The following is a 19,828-nucleotide window of genomic DNA, read 5'->3' as shown; positions in this document are numbered from 1 at the left end:
ATTGCCTAGGACATAGCTGGCTGTGGATTCTTTTAATCTGCCCCAGTCTTCATCCAAACTAGCTTTAGGAAGCCCTGAAAGTCAAGGTATTTCAACAAGTGTTTATTAGCCTGTCACAAACCCATGGATGCCAGTCCCTCATACACACAGGGCGGTCCCTCCTTTCCTCTTGCCAACACCTTTGATTAGGTACTCTTAGTTTTTTACCTAGGTTATTATGACAGAGTCTCACTGCCCTTCCCTCCCTAGACTATTTCCCTCCATCTGAGCTACATACCATAGCCAGATTAATCCTGCACTACAGCTTTGATGGTGCCACTCCTGTTCAAAAAGCTGCCTCTAGTCAAAGTAATGCTTTTCCCTAACTAGAAAAGGAATACATGTTCAAAGCAAAAGCTTGGACAGTACCAAAAAACTCACAGGAAAGAAAAACTTCCCATAGTGTTACTACCTAAAGATAATTTGTACCATGCTTGGTTTTATTTAGTCTTTTAAGAAATTATTTATTTATTCATGAGAAACACACAGAGAGAGGCAGAGACGCAGGCAGAAGGAGAAGCAGGCTCCCTGCAGGGAGCCCAATGTGGGGCCTGATCCCAGGACCATGGGATCATGCCCTGAGTCAAAGGCAGGTGCTCAACCACTGAGCCATCCAGGCATCCCTGGTTTCAGTCTTATTATGTTGCTTTTTAATACTTCATGAACTATTTCCTGATATTCTTTGTTCTTTTTGTTGGTCACACTAAGATAAGAAGAATAAAGTTTAGGTATCCAACTCTTACTGTAGTATCTTTGGTCTGCACTGGCCATCCTTATTTCTTACATTTTTGTACACAAATTATGATTTTTCTTAGGAAAAATTCCCCAAAGGGGAATTTATGGCTCAAATGTATTTATGTTTTAAGGCTTTCTTTTTTATGTAATAAACATTGATAAATTGCCCTCAGAAAGATGTACCATTTTATCCTCCCACCATGGATAGGTTTACCTATTTACTACTGAATCAAACAGCAGTATCTTTGCCTGGAGTCAAGTGCCCCTTCATGTTAGCCCTGCTGCCCTCACAGGCTTCTCTCTTCCTTTATAGCCCCACTGCCCTCTTGTCAGGTTATTCTCATAGTTTATCCAAGCTGCACATATTGCTTCAGCAAACATCTCAGAGCACTCACCAGGGAAGGCCAGAGACTGTCAAGGTTAAGAGTGAAGGCTCTGGAGCCAGCCTACCTGGGTTTGAATCCCAGATCTGCCCTATACCTTCCTGCATGTGGGGAAGAATATTAACACCTCCATTACAGGGTGGTTGTGAGAATAGAAATGCTTTCAGACACATAAAATGCTTCTGATGGTGTCTGGCATGTAGTAGGTACTCAGTGAGCATTAGCTATCATTAGTAATGATTAGGAACCATGCTCTATCTGAGGCATGGGGGATCCAGGTGTGAGAAGATGGCCAAGGTCTTTGCTTCTCTGGAACTAATTCTAGACACTATTAAGTGCCCAACAAAGAATAAAGACGGGGTTGTGATGGCAAGCAGTAGGGTGAGATGTGGGGCATCATATTCAGTGGCTGAAGAAAGCCCCTGTGCAGTGGTTACCTCTGACCTAAGACCCAAGGGCAGATGGAGCCATTCTCAAGAATGGGGCTGCCTCAGGCTTTCATCTCAGGGGGCAGGAGCTTCAGAACTCATCACAGGCAGGTTGTTGTTTAAATGTCATCCCCGTCTTTCCCCACACTTTTTAAGACTAATAATAAATGGGGGTATATTTGATCCTTCCTTGTCTTTGTATTAGTTAAGCACCCAGGAGTCATGTGGCTGGGGCTTACTCTCCTCTTACTCACATCATTAACTCTGGTGGGCCGGTGGCCAAGTCAAGAAGACCTTGTGGGTGCTGACATATTTTTACTAATTGCTTCTGCTTCATTTCCTGCTTTGTTGAACCTCTCCTGATCCTCTTGATTTTCTTTTCCTGCTCCCTTGAAGGACCTCCCTCTTGTTTTTTGAAGTCACTGTCTCCCTGATAGGAAAAGCACTTTAGTGAGCCAAATGCATAATGGTATTAAGTGGAATAAAAAAGAAAACCTGAATTTCCAAAGGAGAATGAGTTTTGTCCATGCACTGCAGCCTGGCACAGAGAGGAAGGCATTTTCCTTCTTCCTCTCCCACTTTCCTTCCCAACTCAAGCACCAGCCTGGGTAAATGGAGAATTGAGTTGGCTGCCCTTACAAACCATGCTTCTAGCTGTGAACAGCAGCCAGAAAAATGCTGCCCCCCACCCCACTCCCTTCTGTTCCTTCCTGTGGAAGTGATATAAGCGCTCCTGAGTGCTCTTTGGCTATCTGATCTTTCAGGGTGGAATGGCCACTGAGCACTCGACATGGGGTGGAGAAGCTTCTTTCAGAGGCCGCGTAGTTCCTGTTGTAAAAATGTCAGGCTCCTCAAGAACAGATAAGATGCAATCAGCTTCCACCAGTTTCTAGGCCAGTTGCTTTCAAACTTTTTTGACCATGACCCACAGTTTACATCATGACTCAGTTGCACATAAAATTATACTTGATCTCCTTATGTGTGATTAGATACATTGTGATATTTTATATTTTTAAAAAATATTGGTCACATTTCTTTAAACTGATTTTGCAAACTACTAATGGATTGGACCTGATGTTTTAAAAATGCTGTTAAGTAACTCTAAGGCATCTGTTTTAGATCTTGCCCTAACTTTTCTGGTTCCAATAATATAATTATTTAAGTGCTTAAGTTACATCAAGAGGTTTAAAAGCTTTGTATGATTTGATCCAGTAATTCATCTTTGAATCTACCTCAAGGAAAGAAGGTTACAAGAAGGGGGATTAAGGGATCATCAGGAGCACTCTGTTTTTAGCCAAATATTTAACAAATTTTTAGGAAAGATGCAAATATGAAAGCTGGATTTGATTTTTAGACTGTGAAAGACATTTAAAAAATATTTTATTTATTTATTTATTTGGCAGAGAGAGAGAGACAGAGTAAGCAATAGAGCAGGTACGGAGAGGGGGCGGGGAAGAGGGGGAAGGGGCAGAAGGGGGAAGGGGCTCCTTTCTGTTGAAGGAGTTGGGGAAGGGGCAGGAGAAGGAGAGGGACAAGCATCTCCCTGCTGAGCAGGGAGCCCAACACAGGGAATCTCTCCTGGGATCATGACCTGAGCCAAAGGCAGATGCTTAACTGACTGAGCCAACCAGGCACCCCTGTGAAAGACATTTTTAAACACTTAATCCACTTTCCTCATGTAAAGTATTAGATGTAGTCACAGTTAGTTGAACAACTAAAAGAGTATTTCCTAATAGCTCAGCATTAACCTGGAAGAAAGCTCCATTGGCATCTGACGTAAGCCCTAATGCTTAGAACCATCTTATTACCTATGACTTGGATGAAGAACTAGAAAATAGTTTAGGCAATTCCCAGGTGTTAAGGTGAAGCATTTGAGTAAAAGAATTAGAATTCAAGAAGTCTAGCCAGGTAGGAAAGATGGGCTGAAACTAGCAAAGTGAACTCATTTAGCAAAAACATAAAAAATATATGTAGAAGTTCAAAATGTGAATGGTATAAAAAGTGGGTGGGTGCCAAGATTTGTTTTTCCTCTAGGATACTATTTGGCAGGATCCTTGGCCTCATTCTCTAGTTGTGACAATCAAAAATGTCTCCAGGCATTGCTAAATGTCCTCTAGGGGACAGAATTTCTCCAGTGGAGAACCACTGAAATAAACTGATGTGCTACTAGTAAAAAATATCTGATGGATTTTTGCTTACTGTTAGTGCAAATAAATAAATAAATAAATAAATAAATAAATAAATAAATAACAAAGCAAATGCAGTCTGAGGCTGCATTTTTATTAGCATTAAGAGCAATTAGTGATTGTTGGGTGCTTACTCTGTACCTGCTGCTACAATAAGGTCTTTACTTGTGAATCCTCACTCAATGTGCACGTGAACCCTAAGGCTAGGAATACCACTGTCTCCATTTTTCAGCTAGAAAACTGATGTCTATGGACTTAAGGGACTTATTCAAAGTCTTACAGCTGAGGTGGGGAGAGCCTGCACTCCGGCCCACTGTGCTTTGAGAGTCTTAAACTGTATACTAGGTGCACATGTACAGTAGCATCCTGGAAAGAGTCTGTGCCCTCGTCCACCTGGAATGTGGCTGAGAGGTGAGAAATAAGCTACCACCTAGTATCTTAAAGCGGGGACTTGCCTATAGCTGAGGTTCCAGCCTCCAGTCAGCGCATTGACTGAATTCATACAAAATTATAATACGCTCTATCCTCTGTCAGCAGCACAATAGAGTAACTTTTGGAAAGATTGCCCACAAAAGTAGTTAAGAGTATGTGGTGGCACTTTAATGGTTAAGTTTCAGTATTATATGGAAACATTTCTCTTCCTGGGACCCTAATTCTTAAACCCTATGGCTCCCAGTCTGGTCTGGGTGCAGAGGTCACAAGGATCACAACCTTCCCACTCTAGGGTCAGGGCCTGCTAAATTGTCCCACGAGGCTAAGTTGTGAAACTAGGAGGCAGGGTGGCAGAAGGGCTACTCTCTGGACAGAATCCTACCTAATTCAGAGCATGGGAGCTTTGGCTGGGTGATTAATGACCTGTCTCCTCCCCTCCCCCTCCAGTGGCAGCCTTGGAGCTCAGGTCTGTTGATCTGCAGAGCCCAAGGAACAACAAGGAGCATCACACACAGGAGATGGGCCTGAAGCGGCTTATTGTGCGCCGGGGCCAGTCCTTTGTGCTCCAGCTACATTTTAACCGATCCTTCCGCTTTGGGAAAGACTACCTTACCTTTGTGGCTGAGACTGGTGAGTTCATCCTGCCCCAAGGCAAAATTCACCTGTAGGAGCCTTTCTGAGCGCTCCCACCCCTCTCTTTTCCCGAGATCCCCAGAACCCTGAAAGTGATGTTAAGGAAAGATTTGGCCAACTCGGCAAACTGCAATTTTGATAGTAACAGCCAACTTTCCATTATGCAACAGGTGCTGTGCTCAAACTTTATGCATATTATTTCATTTAATCCCTATAACAAGAGTCTCAGGTGGGTACTATGATGATCCCATTTTACACATTAAAAAAAACTGAGGCCCACAGGTCTTCAATGGCTTGCCCAAAGACACCCTGTGACAATAAAGCCTTAAACCAAAAGGAATCGCAGGTGGTCCTCCCAGTCTCCCTGGAATCATGTCACATAGATTTTAAACCTCGTTCTGGGGTCATTCTCTCCCACACAGGACCGGCACCCATGGAGTTGCTGGGAACCCGAGCCACCTTCTCCCTCACCCAGGCTCGAAAAGGCAATGTCTGGAGCGCTTCTGACTTCACCACTGACACCAACTCACTCTTAGTCTCCTTTTTCACACCAGCCAGTGCGGTCATTGGTCCCTACACTCTGAAGATAGAGATCTCTCAGGGCCAGGGTCACAGTGTGGCTCACCCAGTGGGAACTTTCATCCTCCTTTTTAACCCCTGGAATGCAGGTATGACTTGCTTATGGTCTGTAATGCTAACCTGATTGACTGGGAGTACTCACTGAAGTTCTTCTGAGAAAGCCCAGAAGATGAAAGCTGCCTATCTATGTCATATACTACCATGTGCTCACACTAAATCCATCTTAAAAAAAAAAAAAATTAATGGCATGATGAAAATGTTCATGGTGTGATGTTAAGTGAAACAGATTAGACAAATGGAACACAGGGGACCCTAATTATATTACATATACGTGGAGAGAAAGAATGGCTAGAATACACCAAATTGTAATGGGGGGTTTCTCTGAGTAATGGCACTGAGTGATTTTCATTATCTTCTTTCCATCATCCATATTTTCCAAATCTCTACAATAAGTTTTTCACTTTACAATGAGAAAATGACAGTCGCTGGGGGCAGCCCTGGTGGCTTAGAGGTTTAGCGCCGCCTTTGGCCCGGGGTGTGATCCTGGAGACCCAGGATCGAGTCCCAGGTTGGGCTCCCTGCGTGGAGCTTGCTTCTCTCTCTAACCTATGTCTCTGCCTCTCTGTCTCTGCCTCTGTGTGTGTGTGTGTGTGTGTGTGTCTCATGAATAAATAAAATATTTTTTTTAAAAGAAAATGACAGTCATTATTTTTAAAGTACAGATTCTAACACTGGCCTCTAGAAAAGCACAGTAGACTTTTAAGGGGTCCAGTCTTGATTTCTATTGCCATCAACCAGTTCCTTCTCCTATTAGCCAGCAAGACACTATCATTACTGACTTTTAATTACTGTTTCTTTTTTGCCCCCTCTACTACTTAACCCCTCAGAGGATGAAGTCTACCTGCCAAGTGAAATACTGCTGCAGGAGTATATCATGATGGACTATGGCTTTGTTTACAAGGGTCATGAAAGATTCATCACTGCCTGGCCCTGGAACTATGGACAGGTAACACTGTCACCAAAAGTGGGTCTGGGGCAGGTCTCCTTCAGCTGGTTCTTTATCAACTCTGTGTATTAGCTCACAAAGGGCCACTAACAAAAAGTCTGGGTGTGTGGTGCTGGCCAATTTCCCCTCCAATAAGAGGGGTAAGGAAGGAAAGGGAGACATCTTTCAAGGTTTTTGTCTTTTTTAAAGATTTAAAAGTAATCTCTACACCCAACACGGGACTCAAACTTAAAACCCAGGGGATCCCTGGGTGGCACAGCGGTTTGGCGCCTGCCTTTGGCCCAGGGCGCGATCCTGGAGACCCGGGATCGAATCCCACGTCGGGCTCCCGGTGCATGGAGCCTGCTTCTCCCTCTGCCTGTGTCTCTGCCTCTCTCTCTCTCTCTCTCTCTCTCTCCCTGTGTGACTATCATAAATAAATAAAAATTAAAAAACAAAACAAAACTTAAAACCCAGAGATCAAAAGTTGCATGCTCTACCAACTGAGCCAGGCAGGTGGCCCTCAAGTTTTTAATATTTTATATAAAAAAACTTAAAACATAATCCAAGTAGACAGGCTACTAAAATGAACTTATCTCTCAGTTTCATTAGTAAGCAATTTATGGTGAATCTTATTCCGTCTATACCAGAGTTTTACATACTATAGTCTACTGACTGTTTTTGAATGGTCCATGATTTAGGATGGTTTTCATATTTTTTTTTAAATTTTTTTATTTATTTATGATAGTCACACAGAGAGAGAGAGGCAGAGACATAGGCAGAGGGAGAAGCAGGCTCCATGCACTGGGAGCCGGACGTGGGATTCGATCCCGGGTCTCCAGGATCGCGCCCTGGGCTAAAGTCAGGCGCTAAACCGCTGCGCCACCCAGGGATCCCTGGTTTTCATATTTTTAAGTTTTTGGAAAAAAACCCTAAAAATTGTTTTGATGTGAAAATGATATGAAGTTCAATAAGCTTGATGTCCAAAAATAACATTTTAGGGGAACACAGCCATGTTCATTCACTTAAGTATCATCTATGGGTGTGTTAGTGCTACAGTGGCAGAATTGGGTAGTTGAAACAGAGGCTCCAAAGCTTGCAAAACCTAAAGTACTTACTATCTGGTTCATTAGAGAAAAAGTTTGCCCACTGTCCCCATCACTCCCAACTCATCACTGGAATTTTTGGAAGGAAATTGTAGATACTATATCATTTAATCCAGTAATGCTTTTTTTTATAGCTCTAAAAGATGATGACTCTTTCTGAAAAACCAAACCATAATACATTATCATAACTGAAAAATGAACAAGTAATTCCTTTAATAACATCAAATATCCAGTCAGTGTACAAAGGGTGGGATCTTTGGCTGTGAGCAACTTTTCCACTCTCAACCACCAACCGTGCCTGGTATACTTTCTGCCTTCCTCCCACTGACATTTCAACCCCATCCACACTCACCAGGAGGGCAGTGGGGGAGAGAGCAGGGGTCCTTTCTGAGGAAGACCAGTTGCCCTGTTCTCCGACTGTGACAGCTTATACGATTTTTTGAAACTGAAAAAAAATACCAATGCATTTGGCAGCCAAAGGGCTGCAGCATATATCACAAATATATGTTATAAATGTATGTTATGAGACTACTGGCTTCTCCTGGGATCCCCACACTCTGCTCCCTCTCCTCTCCTGGCCGACCCTGTATTTATCCGTCTGATCTTTCCTCTTCCCTCATGTTCTCTAGAAATAAAAAATCTCTAAGTCCTATCCTTGGCACCACCAAACTCAAAGACCTCAGGTGAACATTCCCACCCTGCTCTCTTCCTGTCCACCTAGTCCTTCAAAGTCCACTGGCACCCATGGCCTTCTCTGATCTCTTGGTCAATAGACCTCTCACTTCCGAATTCTGTTTGGATTTTTCCATCAGAGCCACATAGGTTAATTTTTCAGAATTCTTAATCTCATACATTCCCAATTTGATTGTAAGCTCTTTGAAGGCAGGACCCTGTCTAATATTTAACCCCACTCCCATCCCTAGCACATATGCACCATCCCTAAAAGTGTGTGTTATGGACTCAAAGTTTCAGGATGCTAGACATTTTGACTTTTCTCTTTTCTCTCCCATGAAATCACTTGGAAGTTTGAAGAGGACATCATAGATATATGCTTTGAGATCTTGGACAAGAGCCTGTACTTCTTAGAGAACCCATCCAAAGACTACTCCCAGCGGAATGACCCGGTATATGTCTGCAGGGTGGTGAGTGCCATGGTAAGGAGAGAAACTTTCTCACCTTCATCTGAGGACAATCTGAGCTCCCCTAGGGCACTGTGGAAACCCACCTGTCTGTCCTTTGCAGATCAACAGCAATGATGACAGCGGTGTGCTGCAGGGGAACTGGGGAGAAGACTACTCCAGGGGTGTCAGCCCATTGGAGTGGAATGGCAGTGTAGCCATCCTACGGCAGTGGTCAGCCAGGGGCAAGCAGCCTGTGAAGTTTGGGCAGTGCTGGGTCTTTGCAGCTGTTATGTGCACAGGTGAGTGATGGGGAGATGAAGATGGAGAATCATTTATTTAATTTTCTTGATAACTCTTTGAGGTTGGGCTCTGATATCTCCATTTTCACTTAAGTTAACTGTGGCTTATTTATAGCCCCACAGCTAAGGAGCAGTGAACACATGGACTCTTACCCAGCACACTCTGTAGTCTTGAGGAGTCTTGCATATTTACCTAGGAGAGAGGTTGACCTGTTGCAATCATTCAGTCTCCTTGATGGCAGATAGACTATTAAAATGGTCTCCTGGATAGAGAAGCTTGTGGTCCCAAAGTAGAAGCAAAGGCAGCTTCCTTCTGCCACTGCTCAAGTTTCTCAGCTCCAGGTGAGCCCGGAGTCAGGGACAGGCTGGCGGAAGCCTGCTTTGCAAGCAGATGGTCTGGGAAAGCCTGATCTCACCCATGGGCAGAGCTGATGTCTCCCAAATACTTCTCTCGGAGAGAAAGTATTCTCTCCGAGAATACTGAGAATATTGAGAAATACTTCTCTTGAGGAGTTACAATTGGAGGTTTGCTACTCTGCTGACTACCTGCATGGAGCATCAATGTTTTATGCATTATCATTTATTTATAATTTAGTAGAAAGGTGTTGTTTGAATTATCTGCAAAGGTGAAGGAAAGATAGAATACTGAGGTGCCCTTCTGTCCTCCCTCATGCAAGGCAGAAGCACCTTACACAGCGTTACCTATTACACTGTGGGGCTCAGTCAATGTTTGCTGAATGAATGGGTTGGCTCTGAATTGGAGAATGAGGGAGCACAGAACAGGAAAGACAGAGACAGGGGCCAAAGACAAAGTTCTAGATATTTCTGAGAGGGACAGCATAGCTTGGAAGTTAGGTATGGGTGCTGCAGACAGAGGAGATGTTTAAATCTGAGTGTTCAAATCAAGTGACCTCACTTTCCTCTTCAATTATTCCTGGAAAATGTTCAGCACAGCACCAGAATTTAGTATGGCCACATTTGCCTTGAGCTGGGAAGTCCCTGGCTAGGCAGGTGTCGTGTAAGAGGGTTCAAGCCCTTAGACACTGGGATGAGGGAAAGAGGTCTCTGTCTGCATCCTTACTCCACCTTGAAGCGTCTCCCTACTCCCAGGCCCTAGAGTTCTGGGGCCATTGTGTGAGAGGTCAGCTGCTCCCATTACACAGCCTCTCGCCACTTGCAGCCCTGGTCTAACTGTCATCCCTGCAGAGGGGTTGTGAAAAGCCCAGGAGCAATGCTGGGAGTAGAGAGGTAACTGTGAACAGATGACTGGCTGCATTTGGGGCTCTTGAATCAATTGAAACAGAAAGATTCATCAATCTCAACAGTCCTCTTACTTTCCAAAGCATTATTATCCTCCCAGCAGCCTCAGGAGGCACCCTGAGCTCCTCCTGAGCCAGGAGGGGTAAGATAAATCTCCCTCTGTCTAAACTCCTCTGAACTCCTTGCCTCGTTGGCTGAGGTGGGGATCTATGTTCCAAAAGTCATATCTGGCTCTTGGCTTGATTTTATTTGGTCCTGGGCAGGTGTGTGTGTGTGTGTGTGTGTGTGTGTGTGTGTGTGTCACATGCACTTGTGTGTGGTGGTAGTGTAGGTGTTGTAATATCTGCTTTGTATGAATAGATCTTAATTACTTAAGTGAAATCTTAACTCAGCTTTAAAAAGCCTTTGTAGTACTATCCTGAGAAGCCACAAGAGGATGCTGTTGCCTTATCAAAGATGGTTGTTGCCTCATTGGCCCTGCAGGTTCCCTTTGTCTCTGAGGTCTGCCACTTATCTTTGTTAAGCCTATATAGCCCTTCTGTCCTTTCTTGAATTTCTTTCTTACCTCCTCCAAACTCTTGTATTTCAGTAGAATTACACATTTAGAATTTCAGGACTGAAAATCATCTAGTCCAATTCCTTATTTTGTTACATACAGGAGACCAAGTCTCAAAGAAGTTAAGCCACTTACCTAAGGTCAGACGGCTTCTCTTCTGAAACTGGCCACAGCATAAGGCCTAAAGTCTTTAAAATTTTCTTTCAAATTAGCAAATGTTTTAGGTTCTCTGTTTTTAATTTGGAAAGATGCTGAACAGAAAAAGCCCCAAGTTATAAATTGAGTTGCATATTGGTGTTTTAAGTAACCTTCAAATGATTTCTTTCTCCTAGTAGGATGGAGACCATCGATGGGGCAGGTAGGCAGCAGGGTTCTGGGCCTGGGTGCAGTGCTCTGAGAATAGAGGAGTTACAGGTATGGATTTGTAAGAGTCTTGGCCTTCTTTCTTTCCTCCAGCTTAAAACTTAGAAAGTATGCATGGGAAGCCAATGATTCTGCTTGAAATGAACCCAGCAATTCTCCATACTTTCCTTCTCTTTAGTAATGAGATGTTTAGGTGTTCCAACTCGTGTGGTTTCCAGTTTCCGTTCTGCACACAACATGGATGGGAACTTAACCATCGACACCTACTTTGACCAAAATGCAGAGATGCTGCCAGTTCAGAAACGAGACAAAATATGGTAAGGGGCATGGTCTCAAACAGATCTCTGCTCTGTTTCAGGAAGGGTAGGGAAACTTTGACATGATCCTCTCTGGTCTTGAGGTAGTGCATTACCCTGCACTTTGTTGTTGGTGCCCAGGGAGTAATTCCCCAACCTAGGAAACTGTTCTGGCTAATTAGATAATCACAGCACACTCATTTCAGAGATAGAAGACTATGGGACAACACTGAAGCCCACAACCGAATGAATACATCATGTGTTCTGTGAATAGTAACCTTATAATCTGTATGCCTCTTATTCTTCCTTCTTTGAGTCATTCTGTTTGTGCCATTCTCTGCTTGCCCTGTTAGGGCAAAGCCTGAACTCGCTGCCTCTGTCTACTTTCTCAGTCCCTCTTGCTGGTTCCTCTACCCACCTCATTCCCTCTCTGCACGTGTGTGTATGCATGTGTGTATCTCTGTATGTCCTGTCATTTCTTTATCTCTAGTCTCTTCCCCATGTTCCTTTCTCCTCGGCTCTACCGAAAATCTGATTTTTCTGTTTTTCCTTTTCCAGCCAGTTTCCAGGTAAGATCTTTGAGTTGTGTGAGAACTAGCAGCTGTCTTTGGAGCCCCTCCTTCTCTGAGCTCCTCGGGAGCCAAAGCATCCTCCATTCAATCAGCAGTAGTATATTTGGGAAGGCTGTTATCACTTATGTAGAATTCTGTGTATGAATGCATAATCCAAATCTAATCATGAGGAAACATCAGACAAGTTCAAAATGAGGATCACTCTGGCAAATAAATGAATACTGTATTCAAAATGTCAATGTAATAAAACAAAGGTTGAAGAAATACTCCAGATCCAAACAGACCAAAGGACACTGCACAACTAGATGCAATGTCTGATCCTGGACTGGGCAGAAAGGAATGCTGTAAAGGACATTAGTAAGTCAGCTGACAAAACTGAAGTATAGACAAATTAGATAAAGATATTATATCAATAGTAAATGTATGAGGTTGATAACTGTTCACGATCATGTAGGGGAAGATCTCTATTCTTAGAAAATACACACTGAGGTAAAAAAGCAAAAGAAAAAACGTATTCATAATCTTCATATCCATACTGAGAGAAAGCCAATGATAAAGCAAATGGGGCAGAATGGTAATCACAGATGGATAGATGGACTATGCTTGTGACTTTACCATAAGCTTGAAATTACTTTCAAATAAGTAAAAAAAAGGTGGAGATATAATTAATACATAACAACTTTGTACAGTACCAGACGGTAGCTAGATTTTTCATGGTGATCACTTCCTAATTTATATAAATGTTAAATCACTATATTGTCACACCTGAAACTAATACAATATTGTATATCAACTACACTTTAATTTTAAAAAACTTATATAAATTATAGCACTCAGTATAGTGCCCAGTACCTGGCAAATCTGAAAACATGATTCTCATCTCCTAACTATAGGAATTTCCATGTCTGGAATGAGTGCTGGATGATCCGGAAAGACCTCCCACCAGGATACAATGGTTGGCAGGTTCTGGACCCCACACCCCAGCAAACCAGCAATGGTGAGTAAGGGCCACTCTGGAAGGGTCCGGGCTCTGTGGGGATGTTGGCAGGGGGACTGACCACAAGAGCAGGAGGCCAGAAAGGAGTAGTGAGTAGTGTTTTTCTCTTTGTTGCTTTCAACTGGATGACCCTGATGAGTCACAGGACCTCTCAGTTGCTTCCTCACCTGTAAAGTGGGGAAGATGATAAATGCCACTTGACAGGGTGGGTGTGAAGATCAGATGAATCTGTGGGTGTGAAGATCAGATGAATCTGTGGGAACCTGAGAGTACTCGGTAGATGTGGGTTTTCTCCATCCCATCTCCCTACTGGCCCCTGCCCACCCCCCCTCCCCAACCACCCATCCCAGTCCACATGCTAGCCGCTGTCAGCCATCCTCAACTTCTGTTCCCTCCACAGGCCTGTTCTGCTGTGGCCCTGCCTCTGTGAAGGCCGTCAGGGAAGGGGAGGTCCACTTGCCCTATGACACCCCATTTGTATACGCGGAAGTGAATGCTGATGAAGTCATTTGGCTCTTCAGGAATGGTCAGGCCCAGGAAATCCTGGTCCATAATACCAGTTCCATTGGGAAGGAAATCAGCACCAAGATGGTAGGGTCAGATCAGCGCCAGAACATTACCAGTTCCTACAAGTATCCAGAAGGTGCTTGGGGCCCTGGGGATTCAGGGAAGGGGGGTGGGTAGACCCTCCTTTCTGTGCCTCCCAGTGAGGATGGCTTACTCGTGTTACGATCATCACCACCTGATCACTTCCTCCTCGTGGCAAACTCTGGCTTTCCTGGACCCTGGCCACATGGCCGTAGAGTTGCTGAATTGAGCAAATAAAAACAGAGGGTGCCCAGTTAAATCTGAATTCCAGATAAATTCAGATAAGCAAATATTTTATTAGTATAAGTGTGTCCTAAATATAGTATGCAGTATATTTAGCTAAAAATTATTCATTGTATATCTAAAATTCAAATTTACCTGAAATTCAAATACAATGTCCTTTATTTTACCTGGCAACTCTGTCCTAGGGTCATATCACGATCTCGTTATGTCATGGCAGCGGGGGGTAGCAGCAAGGGGGGAGGCAGATGCTTCAGGAGGGAAAGGATGCCTGGCCTGTGGAAGGGTGTAGATGTCCCTGTGGAGGCCAGGGGAAGTCATGCTGCTTGAGTACTAACCAAGGCCCTCCTAGGTTCTAGCTATGTAAGCCTGGATATGTTCTTACCATCCTCTACTTCCTCATTTATAAAATGGGTTAATGGCATTTCAGAGGGCTGTCATGAGGGCAAATGAGTGGATACACAGAAAGCACTTGGAGCAGTGCCTCTGGTACACAGTAGCTGCTCTAGAGAAGTCCACAGTTTGGGTGAGTTGGGGCTCAGCCTGAATATTGAGTAGCCCCCAGGAGCAAAAGACAAAGATCCATTCAGAAGACTTGAGCATGTATTTTAGAAGTGAGGATGCTGGTGGGGGAAGAAGTCTCTGGCTTTGATGATGATGACAGCAATGATGGTGGCAATACTGAAGACAAAGAACAACACTAGGTGCTTATATTCAGCAACTTATATAACTCAAATTTTTGGCAGCTCTAGGAGGCAAGGAGTTAGACCTCAGTTACAGATAAAAGAATGGAAGGACATCTGGGTGGCTCAGTGGCTGAGCATCTATCTGCCTTTGGCTCAGGGCGTGATCCCAGGGTCCTGGGATCAAGTCCTGCATTGGGCTCCCTGCAGGGAGTCTGCTTCTCTTTCTGCCTATGCCTCTGCCTCTCTCTGTGTGTGTCTCTTATGAATAAATAAATAAATAAATAAAATCTTTGAAAAATAAAAGAACTGAGTACCCAGAGATTAAGGAACTGTGCCTGAGCAAGGATTTGAACCCAGCACCAATCAAGCAATACCAATCCCTATGTTCTTAGCCATGATGCTATATCACCTCCTGATGCAGCTATTCATGTGGCTGGGGTTTTGGGAGGGGAGCTGGGAATTTTGGGGGTAGCTTCTTTCCCCAAGAAGGCCACTGCTCCTCTCAATCCCTCCTCACTGAAGGCTTTCCTGGTTCTTCTTTCTGCCAGGATCCCCCGAGGAGCGATCTGTGTTCATGAAGGCTTCCCGGAAAATGCTGAGCCCAAGAAGGGCCTCTTCTCCCTTCCTAGATCTGCTTGGGTCTAGGGGCTCTCAGGACCAGCCAGCACAGCTGCAGCTTCACCTGGCCAAGACACCTGAGTGGGGTCATGACCTGATGCTGAAACTGCATGCCCGGAGGGTGCCGGACAGAGTCCATCCCCGGGGTCCCATCAGACTGGTGGTGCGCTTCAGTGCGCAGGCCCTATTGCACCAGGGTGACACCCGGGAACCCCTTTGGAGGCAAACAGTGCACTTGGACCTGGACTTTGGGGAGGGTGAGTATAGGGTAGGCCGGGAAAGGCACCAATAAGGATGGGAACTTTGGGGTCATGAATAAAGCAGGGATGGTTCAGCCAGATTACACAGAGATCCCGGCACCCCAACACAAACACACACACACACACACACACACACACACTCACATACACACCAGGCAGTGAAGCTGCTATTGGCAGGAGGTTGCATGCCATGTGCTGTGCCTCTGACACCATCCCACTAGGGGAAACATAGCAGTGCCCCCTGGGGGCAGTGGGTATAGGGTAAGTACACTGCATCTCTCCCCCTCTCTGTCACACAAATATACTTGCACACACATATAGACTCACACGCATACTCTTTCTCACATATACACATATTCTGTCTCTCCCTGCCCCTCTCTCTTTCCTTCCAGACTCAAGGTGTCTTTTGTCTGTGCTTAGAGATACAGTGGCCACTCTTGCTACCCTACGAAAATTATAGAAACAAGCTGACAGATGAGAAGCTGATCCGCGTGTCTGGCATTGCCAAGGTGGAAGATACGGGGAGGTCCCTGCTGGTCCTAAAAGATATCTCTCTGGAGCCTCCCCACTTATCTATTGAGGTAAGGTGTCTGGACGGAGATGGAGCCCAGGAGTCCTCTGACTCACTCAACCCAGGGCCTTGGGCTACAGTGGTAAACAGGACATAGTCCCTGCCTCAGACACTAAATAGATGATTAAAGCACAGTACAATGCTACCTCATGCTCAGTGCAAAGTGCAGAACAGAGTGGAAGGCTCCCCAGAGAAGGTGACGTTTTGTGGAGAATGCATAGGAAGACACTGTACAGAGACATGAGATGGAGATAAAGACATATTAAGTATTGGAAAGGCTTTGCAGAGACAAAGAGGAGAGGCGTGGCTGGGAGATGGATTAGAGGAGTGAATTTGAGAAAAAACACAAATCAAATTCCAAAGGGACCTGCAGATAATACAGGCGTGACAGGGAAGAGGGAGAACAAATGAAAGGTGAGCCTCTTTGAGTTCCAAGAGTGTGTGGCTGGCAAGGTCATTACATGAGGAAGGAACACAGGTGGAAGAAAGGTCAATGGAGGTTAAAAGGGACACCTGGGTGGCTCAGTGGTTGTCTGCCTTCGACTCAGGGAGTGATCTCAGAGTCCCAGAATGGAATCCCGCATTGGGTTCCCCATGGGGAGCCTGCTCCTCCCTCTGCCTGTGTCTCTCTCTCTGTGTGTCTCTCATGGATGAATGAATGAATGAATGAATGAATGAATGAATCTTTATTAAAAATGGAGGGCAGAAATATTCTCCATCTCCTGTTACCAGGGTTTTTCTTCCCTCGAAGCCTCCTTTCCCCACCTGCCCCCCAACACATTATGAAGGACTTGCCCTCTTCCTAATCCCAACCTGGCTTTGCACCTGCTGGATCTGTTAGCATACTCCACCTTCACCCAGAACAAGAATTGAGTGGCTCCACAGCATAAGCTGCCTGGCCACCTGACAGTTTTCACCTGGCCATGCTGGTGCTGAGGTGAGGACCCTGACTATTACCCAGAGCCCTGGTTACCAACAAGATCTGGTGTAGACATATCAGATGCCAAGTAGACTATTCATTGGTCCCCATTGGTAAGGGACTTGGGGATGATTTGTGTGACTATGAGGGATTCCAAAGACATTTTTACCTGTTTTATTTTGATGCCCTCATTAGAGTAAGAGATTTGTTTCTTTCATTTGAATTTTAGAGAAGTCAGTATGTATTCCTATTTTTCCTTGATTTTTCTTTTTGAGACAGAACATGCCCAAGTATGATCTGGATGGTCAGAACTCATTTTATTTTTTTATTTTATATATATATATATATATGTTATATATATATATAATAAATATTTTTATTGGAGTTCGATTTGCCAACATATAGTATAACACCCAGTACTTATCCTGTCAAGTGCCCCCCTCAGTGCCTGTCACCCAGTCACTCCATCCCTCCATCCACCTCCCCTTCCACTACCCCTTGTTCATTTCCCAGAGTTAGGAGTTTCTCATGTTTTGTCACCCTCTCTAATTTTTCCCACTCATTTTCTCTCCTTTCCCCTATAATCCCTTTCACTATTTTTTATAGTCCCCATATGAGTGAAACCATATAATGATTGTCTTTCTCCAATTGACTTACTTTACTCAGCATAATACCCTCCACTTCCATCCACGTCAAAGCAAATCAGAACTCATTTTAGTTCAACATTTGTTTATCAAATTCCATCACTTGGCTGGCACTGAGCTAGGCATCAGCTCTAGAAGTGTGTAGGCTAGAATCCTTGTTTCCCACTCACAGGCCATGGCCATGCTGCCCTATAACACAGACCTCACATGGGATGCACAGAACACACCTGGAAAAACTCAGTGTTTCTACTGTCAGAGCAATGTGGGGGAAAGAAAGATCCTGACTGGGGCCTGGGACATCTGGGTCAGGTCCTGGCTCTGCCATATCATGTGACCTTGGCCTTAGAACAATATCGCTGATAGCATATAGCTGGCACAAATGACACCACTTCCTTACCCCATGCCTGTGTCAGACACTACTAATCAATCGTAACTCTCTCTGACTCTCAATTTGTCCTCGGGATCCTTTTCAACACACCATTTCTATTAGCCATGATTAACAGAGTAGAGGTGGTACTTAAGTTGAGATCTAATTGCCATCCTGAACTAGATGGTGGAGAGAGAAATAGATTTCAACTTGGTGTCAATTCCCAGCTGGAGGTGGCTTCCTGAAGCATTGTGACCTTCTAAGACAGGGCAGGATACATGTTAACCTTGAATACTCTTAGCTCATGTTCTTCTCTCCCTGCAGCATTTTAGCACTAAGTGTTGACCATGCCTGGTGGTCAACAGAGGGATGATGGAGTGAGATGACTGAACTGGAGCACAGACATGAGGCCAGTTGCCCACAATATACCCACCTTTTCTCCACACAGGTGTCTAAAAGGGCTGAGGTGGGTAAGGCATTGAGAGTCCACATCACCCTCACCAATACCCTAACGGTGGCTCTGAGTAACTGCATGATGGTGCTGGAGGGAAGTGGCCTCATCGATGGGCAGATATACAATAAGTAAGTACCATGCCGGTCTCTGACAAGGGACATCTTGTGGGGTCCTAGGATGGTCTCCTGGATGGTGCCTACTTGCCACCACTTTCCCACCCTCCTTGGGGAAGGTTGAGCTTGGTGGTATTGAAGGGTGGGAGGTGCTTACCCACCAAAAGGTGAAACCAGATCATCCACCCCAGTAGTTGCTTAAGGCTCTAAGGTGAAACCAGATCATCCACCCCAGTAGTTGCTTAAGGCTCTAACAGGCTCTTTTTGACTTTCAGCATTGGGACTCTGGTGGCTGGACATACCATCCAAATTCAACTGGACCTCTACCCCATCAAAACTGGACCCCGCCAGCTGCAGGTCCTCATCAGCAGCAAAGAGATCAAGGAGATCAAGGGCTACAAGGACATCTTTGTTGCTGCCTCCAGGGCTTCTTGAACCCCTCCCCACCTCTATGCCCTCCCAACACCCCAGCCCCTCCCTGAGCCCCACACCCCTCCTAATGCTCTCCTCTTCATCCCCCAGCCCCTCCCCTTCCCCCACTCCTGATGCCCTTCCAGCCCCCTCACAGACCCACCTTGGTCTGTTCTGCTCTTCAATGTTCTGCATTGAAGGTGTAATGTTATCTTTGTTTTCTCTGTCCTCTTCTCAGCCTGCCTGGAGGCGAATGAAGCTCTATTAGAATCAGTGTGCATCTTGGGAAGAGACAATAAAAATGTCTTTATTCAACACCTGTGTTCTCTCTTCTGTGCTAACAAGCTACTTATTGCTATTGGCTGGTCCTCTGGCCTGGCTGCCAGCTGTATTGGCTGAAGACCCCCTCCCCAACCCCATCCCCATTCTTCCTATCTTCTCTTTCATGCTTTAAGGTCCCCAACCACATAATAAGCCCAATATGATCCCCTCTGAATCAGCTTCTCTGGAATCAAGGATCCCAGATCTCTCCATTTAAATAGTTTTAGAGAGCCTGCAGGCAGAGGCAGGAGGGAGGTCAGGGGAGGGTGGCCTGGGAGGACAGTGAATGTGCCTCCAGGGGGACTGGCCAGAGCTATCTAGCAGGACTTCTCTGCTGCTGCCTGAGAGCATGGGAATGGCTGCGCAGGGCTCACTCAGAACCATTTGTACTCACTTTAGATAAATTGGAAAGAATAGAAAAAATGAAAAGAAACAAAAGAAAAATTACCAATAGCTCCCCATCTCAGAAGAAATCTCTGCTAACAGTTTGCCATTACTCTTCTGTTCTTTCCTTCACCATTCATTGTGCTTTTAAAAGTTATTATTATATGGTTATCCTTAAAAGATAAGAGATAACAAGTGCTAGTGAGGATGCGGAGAAAAAGAAACCCTCATGCACTGTTGGTGGGAATGCAAACTGGTGCAGCCACTATAGAAAAGTAAGGA

General features: G+C 44.9%; 1 protein-coding gene across 1 annotated transcript; it reads left to right on the top strand.

Moving 5' to 3' along the window:
* Positions 1-1,445: 1,445 nt before the first annotated feature.
* TGM7 (transglutaminase 7) lies at positions 1,446-18,865 on the top strand. The gene is made up of 13 exons (XM_055316624.1): positions 1,446-1,533; positions 4,651-4,833; positions 5,259-5,504; positions 6,303-6,421; positions 8,532-8,660; positions 8,749-8,926; positions 11,284-11,422; positions 12,867-12,970; positions 13,371-13,613; positions 15,033-15,359; positions 15,783-15,943; positions 18,312-18,445; positions 18,706-18,865. Exons 1-13 carry the CDS (start codon positions 1,446-1,448, stop codon positions 18,863-18,865), a joined length of 2,211 nt encoding a protein of 736 aa, XP_055172599.1.
* Positions 18,866-19,828: the final 963 nt, after the last annotated feature.

Source organism: Nyctereutes procyonoides, unplaced genomic scaffold, assembly GCF_905146905.1.
Source record: "Nyctereutes procyonoides isolate TBG_1078 unplaced genomic scaffold, NYPRO_anot_genome, whole genome shotgun sequence".
Lineage (NCBI taxonomy): Eukaryota > Metazoa > Chordata > Mammalia > Carnivora > Canidae > Nyctereutes > Nyctereutes procyonoides.
This window is presented reverse-complemented; position numbering and strand designations above follow the sequence as displayed.

What these genes read in the sequence shown, in the direction of transcription:
- TGM7 (XM_055316624.1), top strand. Translation starts at nt 1,446, where the DNA reads ATGGCCAAGGTCTTTGCTTCTCTGGAACTAATTCTAGACACTATTAAG. An exon ending in CGGGGTTGTGATGGCAAGCA is followed by an intron (nt 1,534 to 4,650) that starts GTAGGGTGAGAT and finishes CTCCCCCTCCAG; the next exon opens with TGGCAGCCTTGGAGCTCAGG. An exon ending in TGCAGCTGTTATGTGCACAG is followed by an intron (nt 8,927 to 11,283) that starts GTGAGTGATGGG and finishes CCTTCTCTTTAG; the next exon opens with TAATGAGATGTTTAGGTGTT.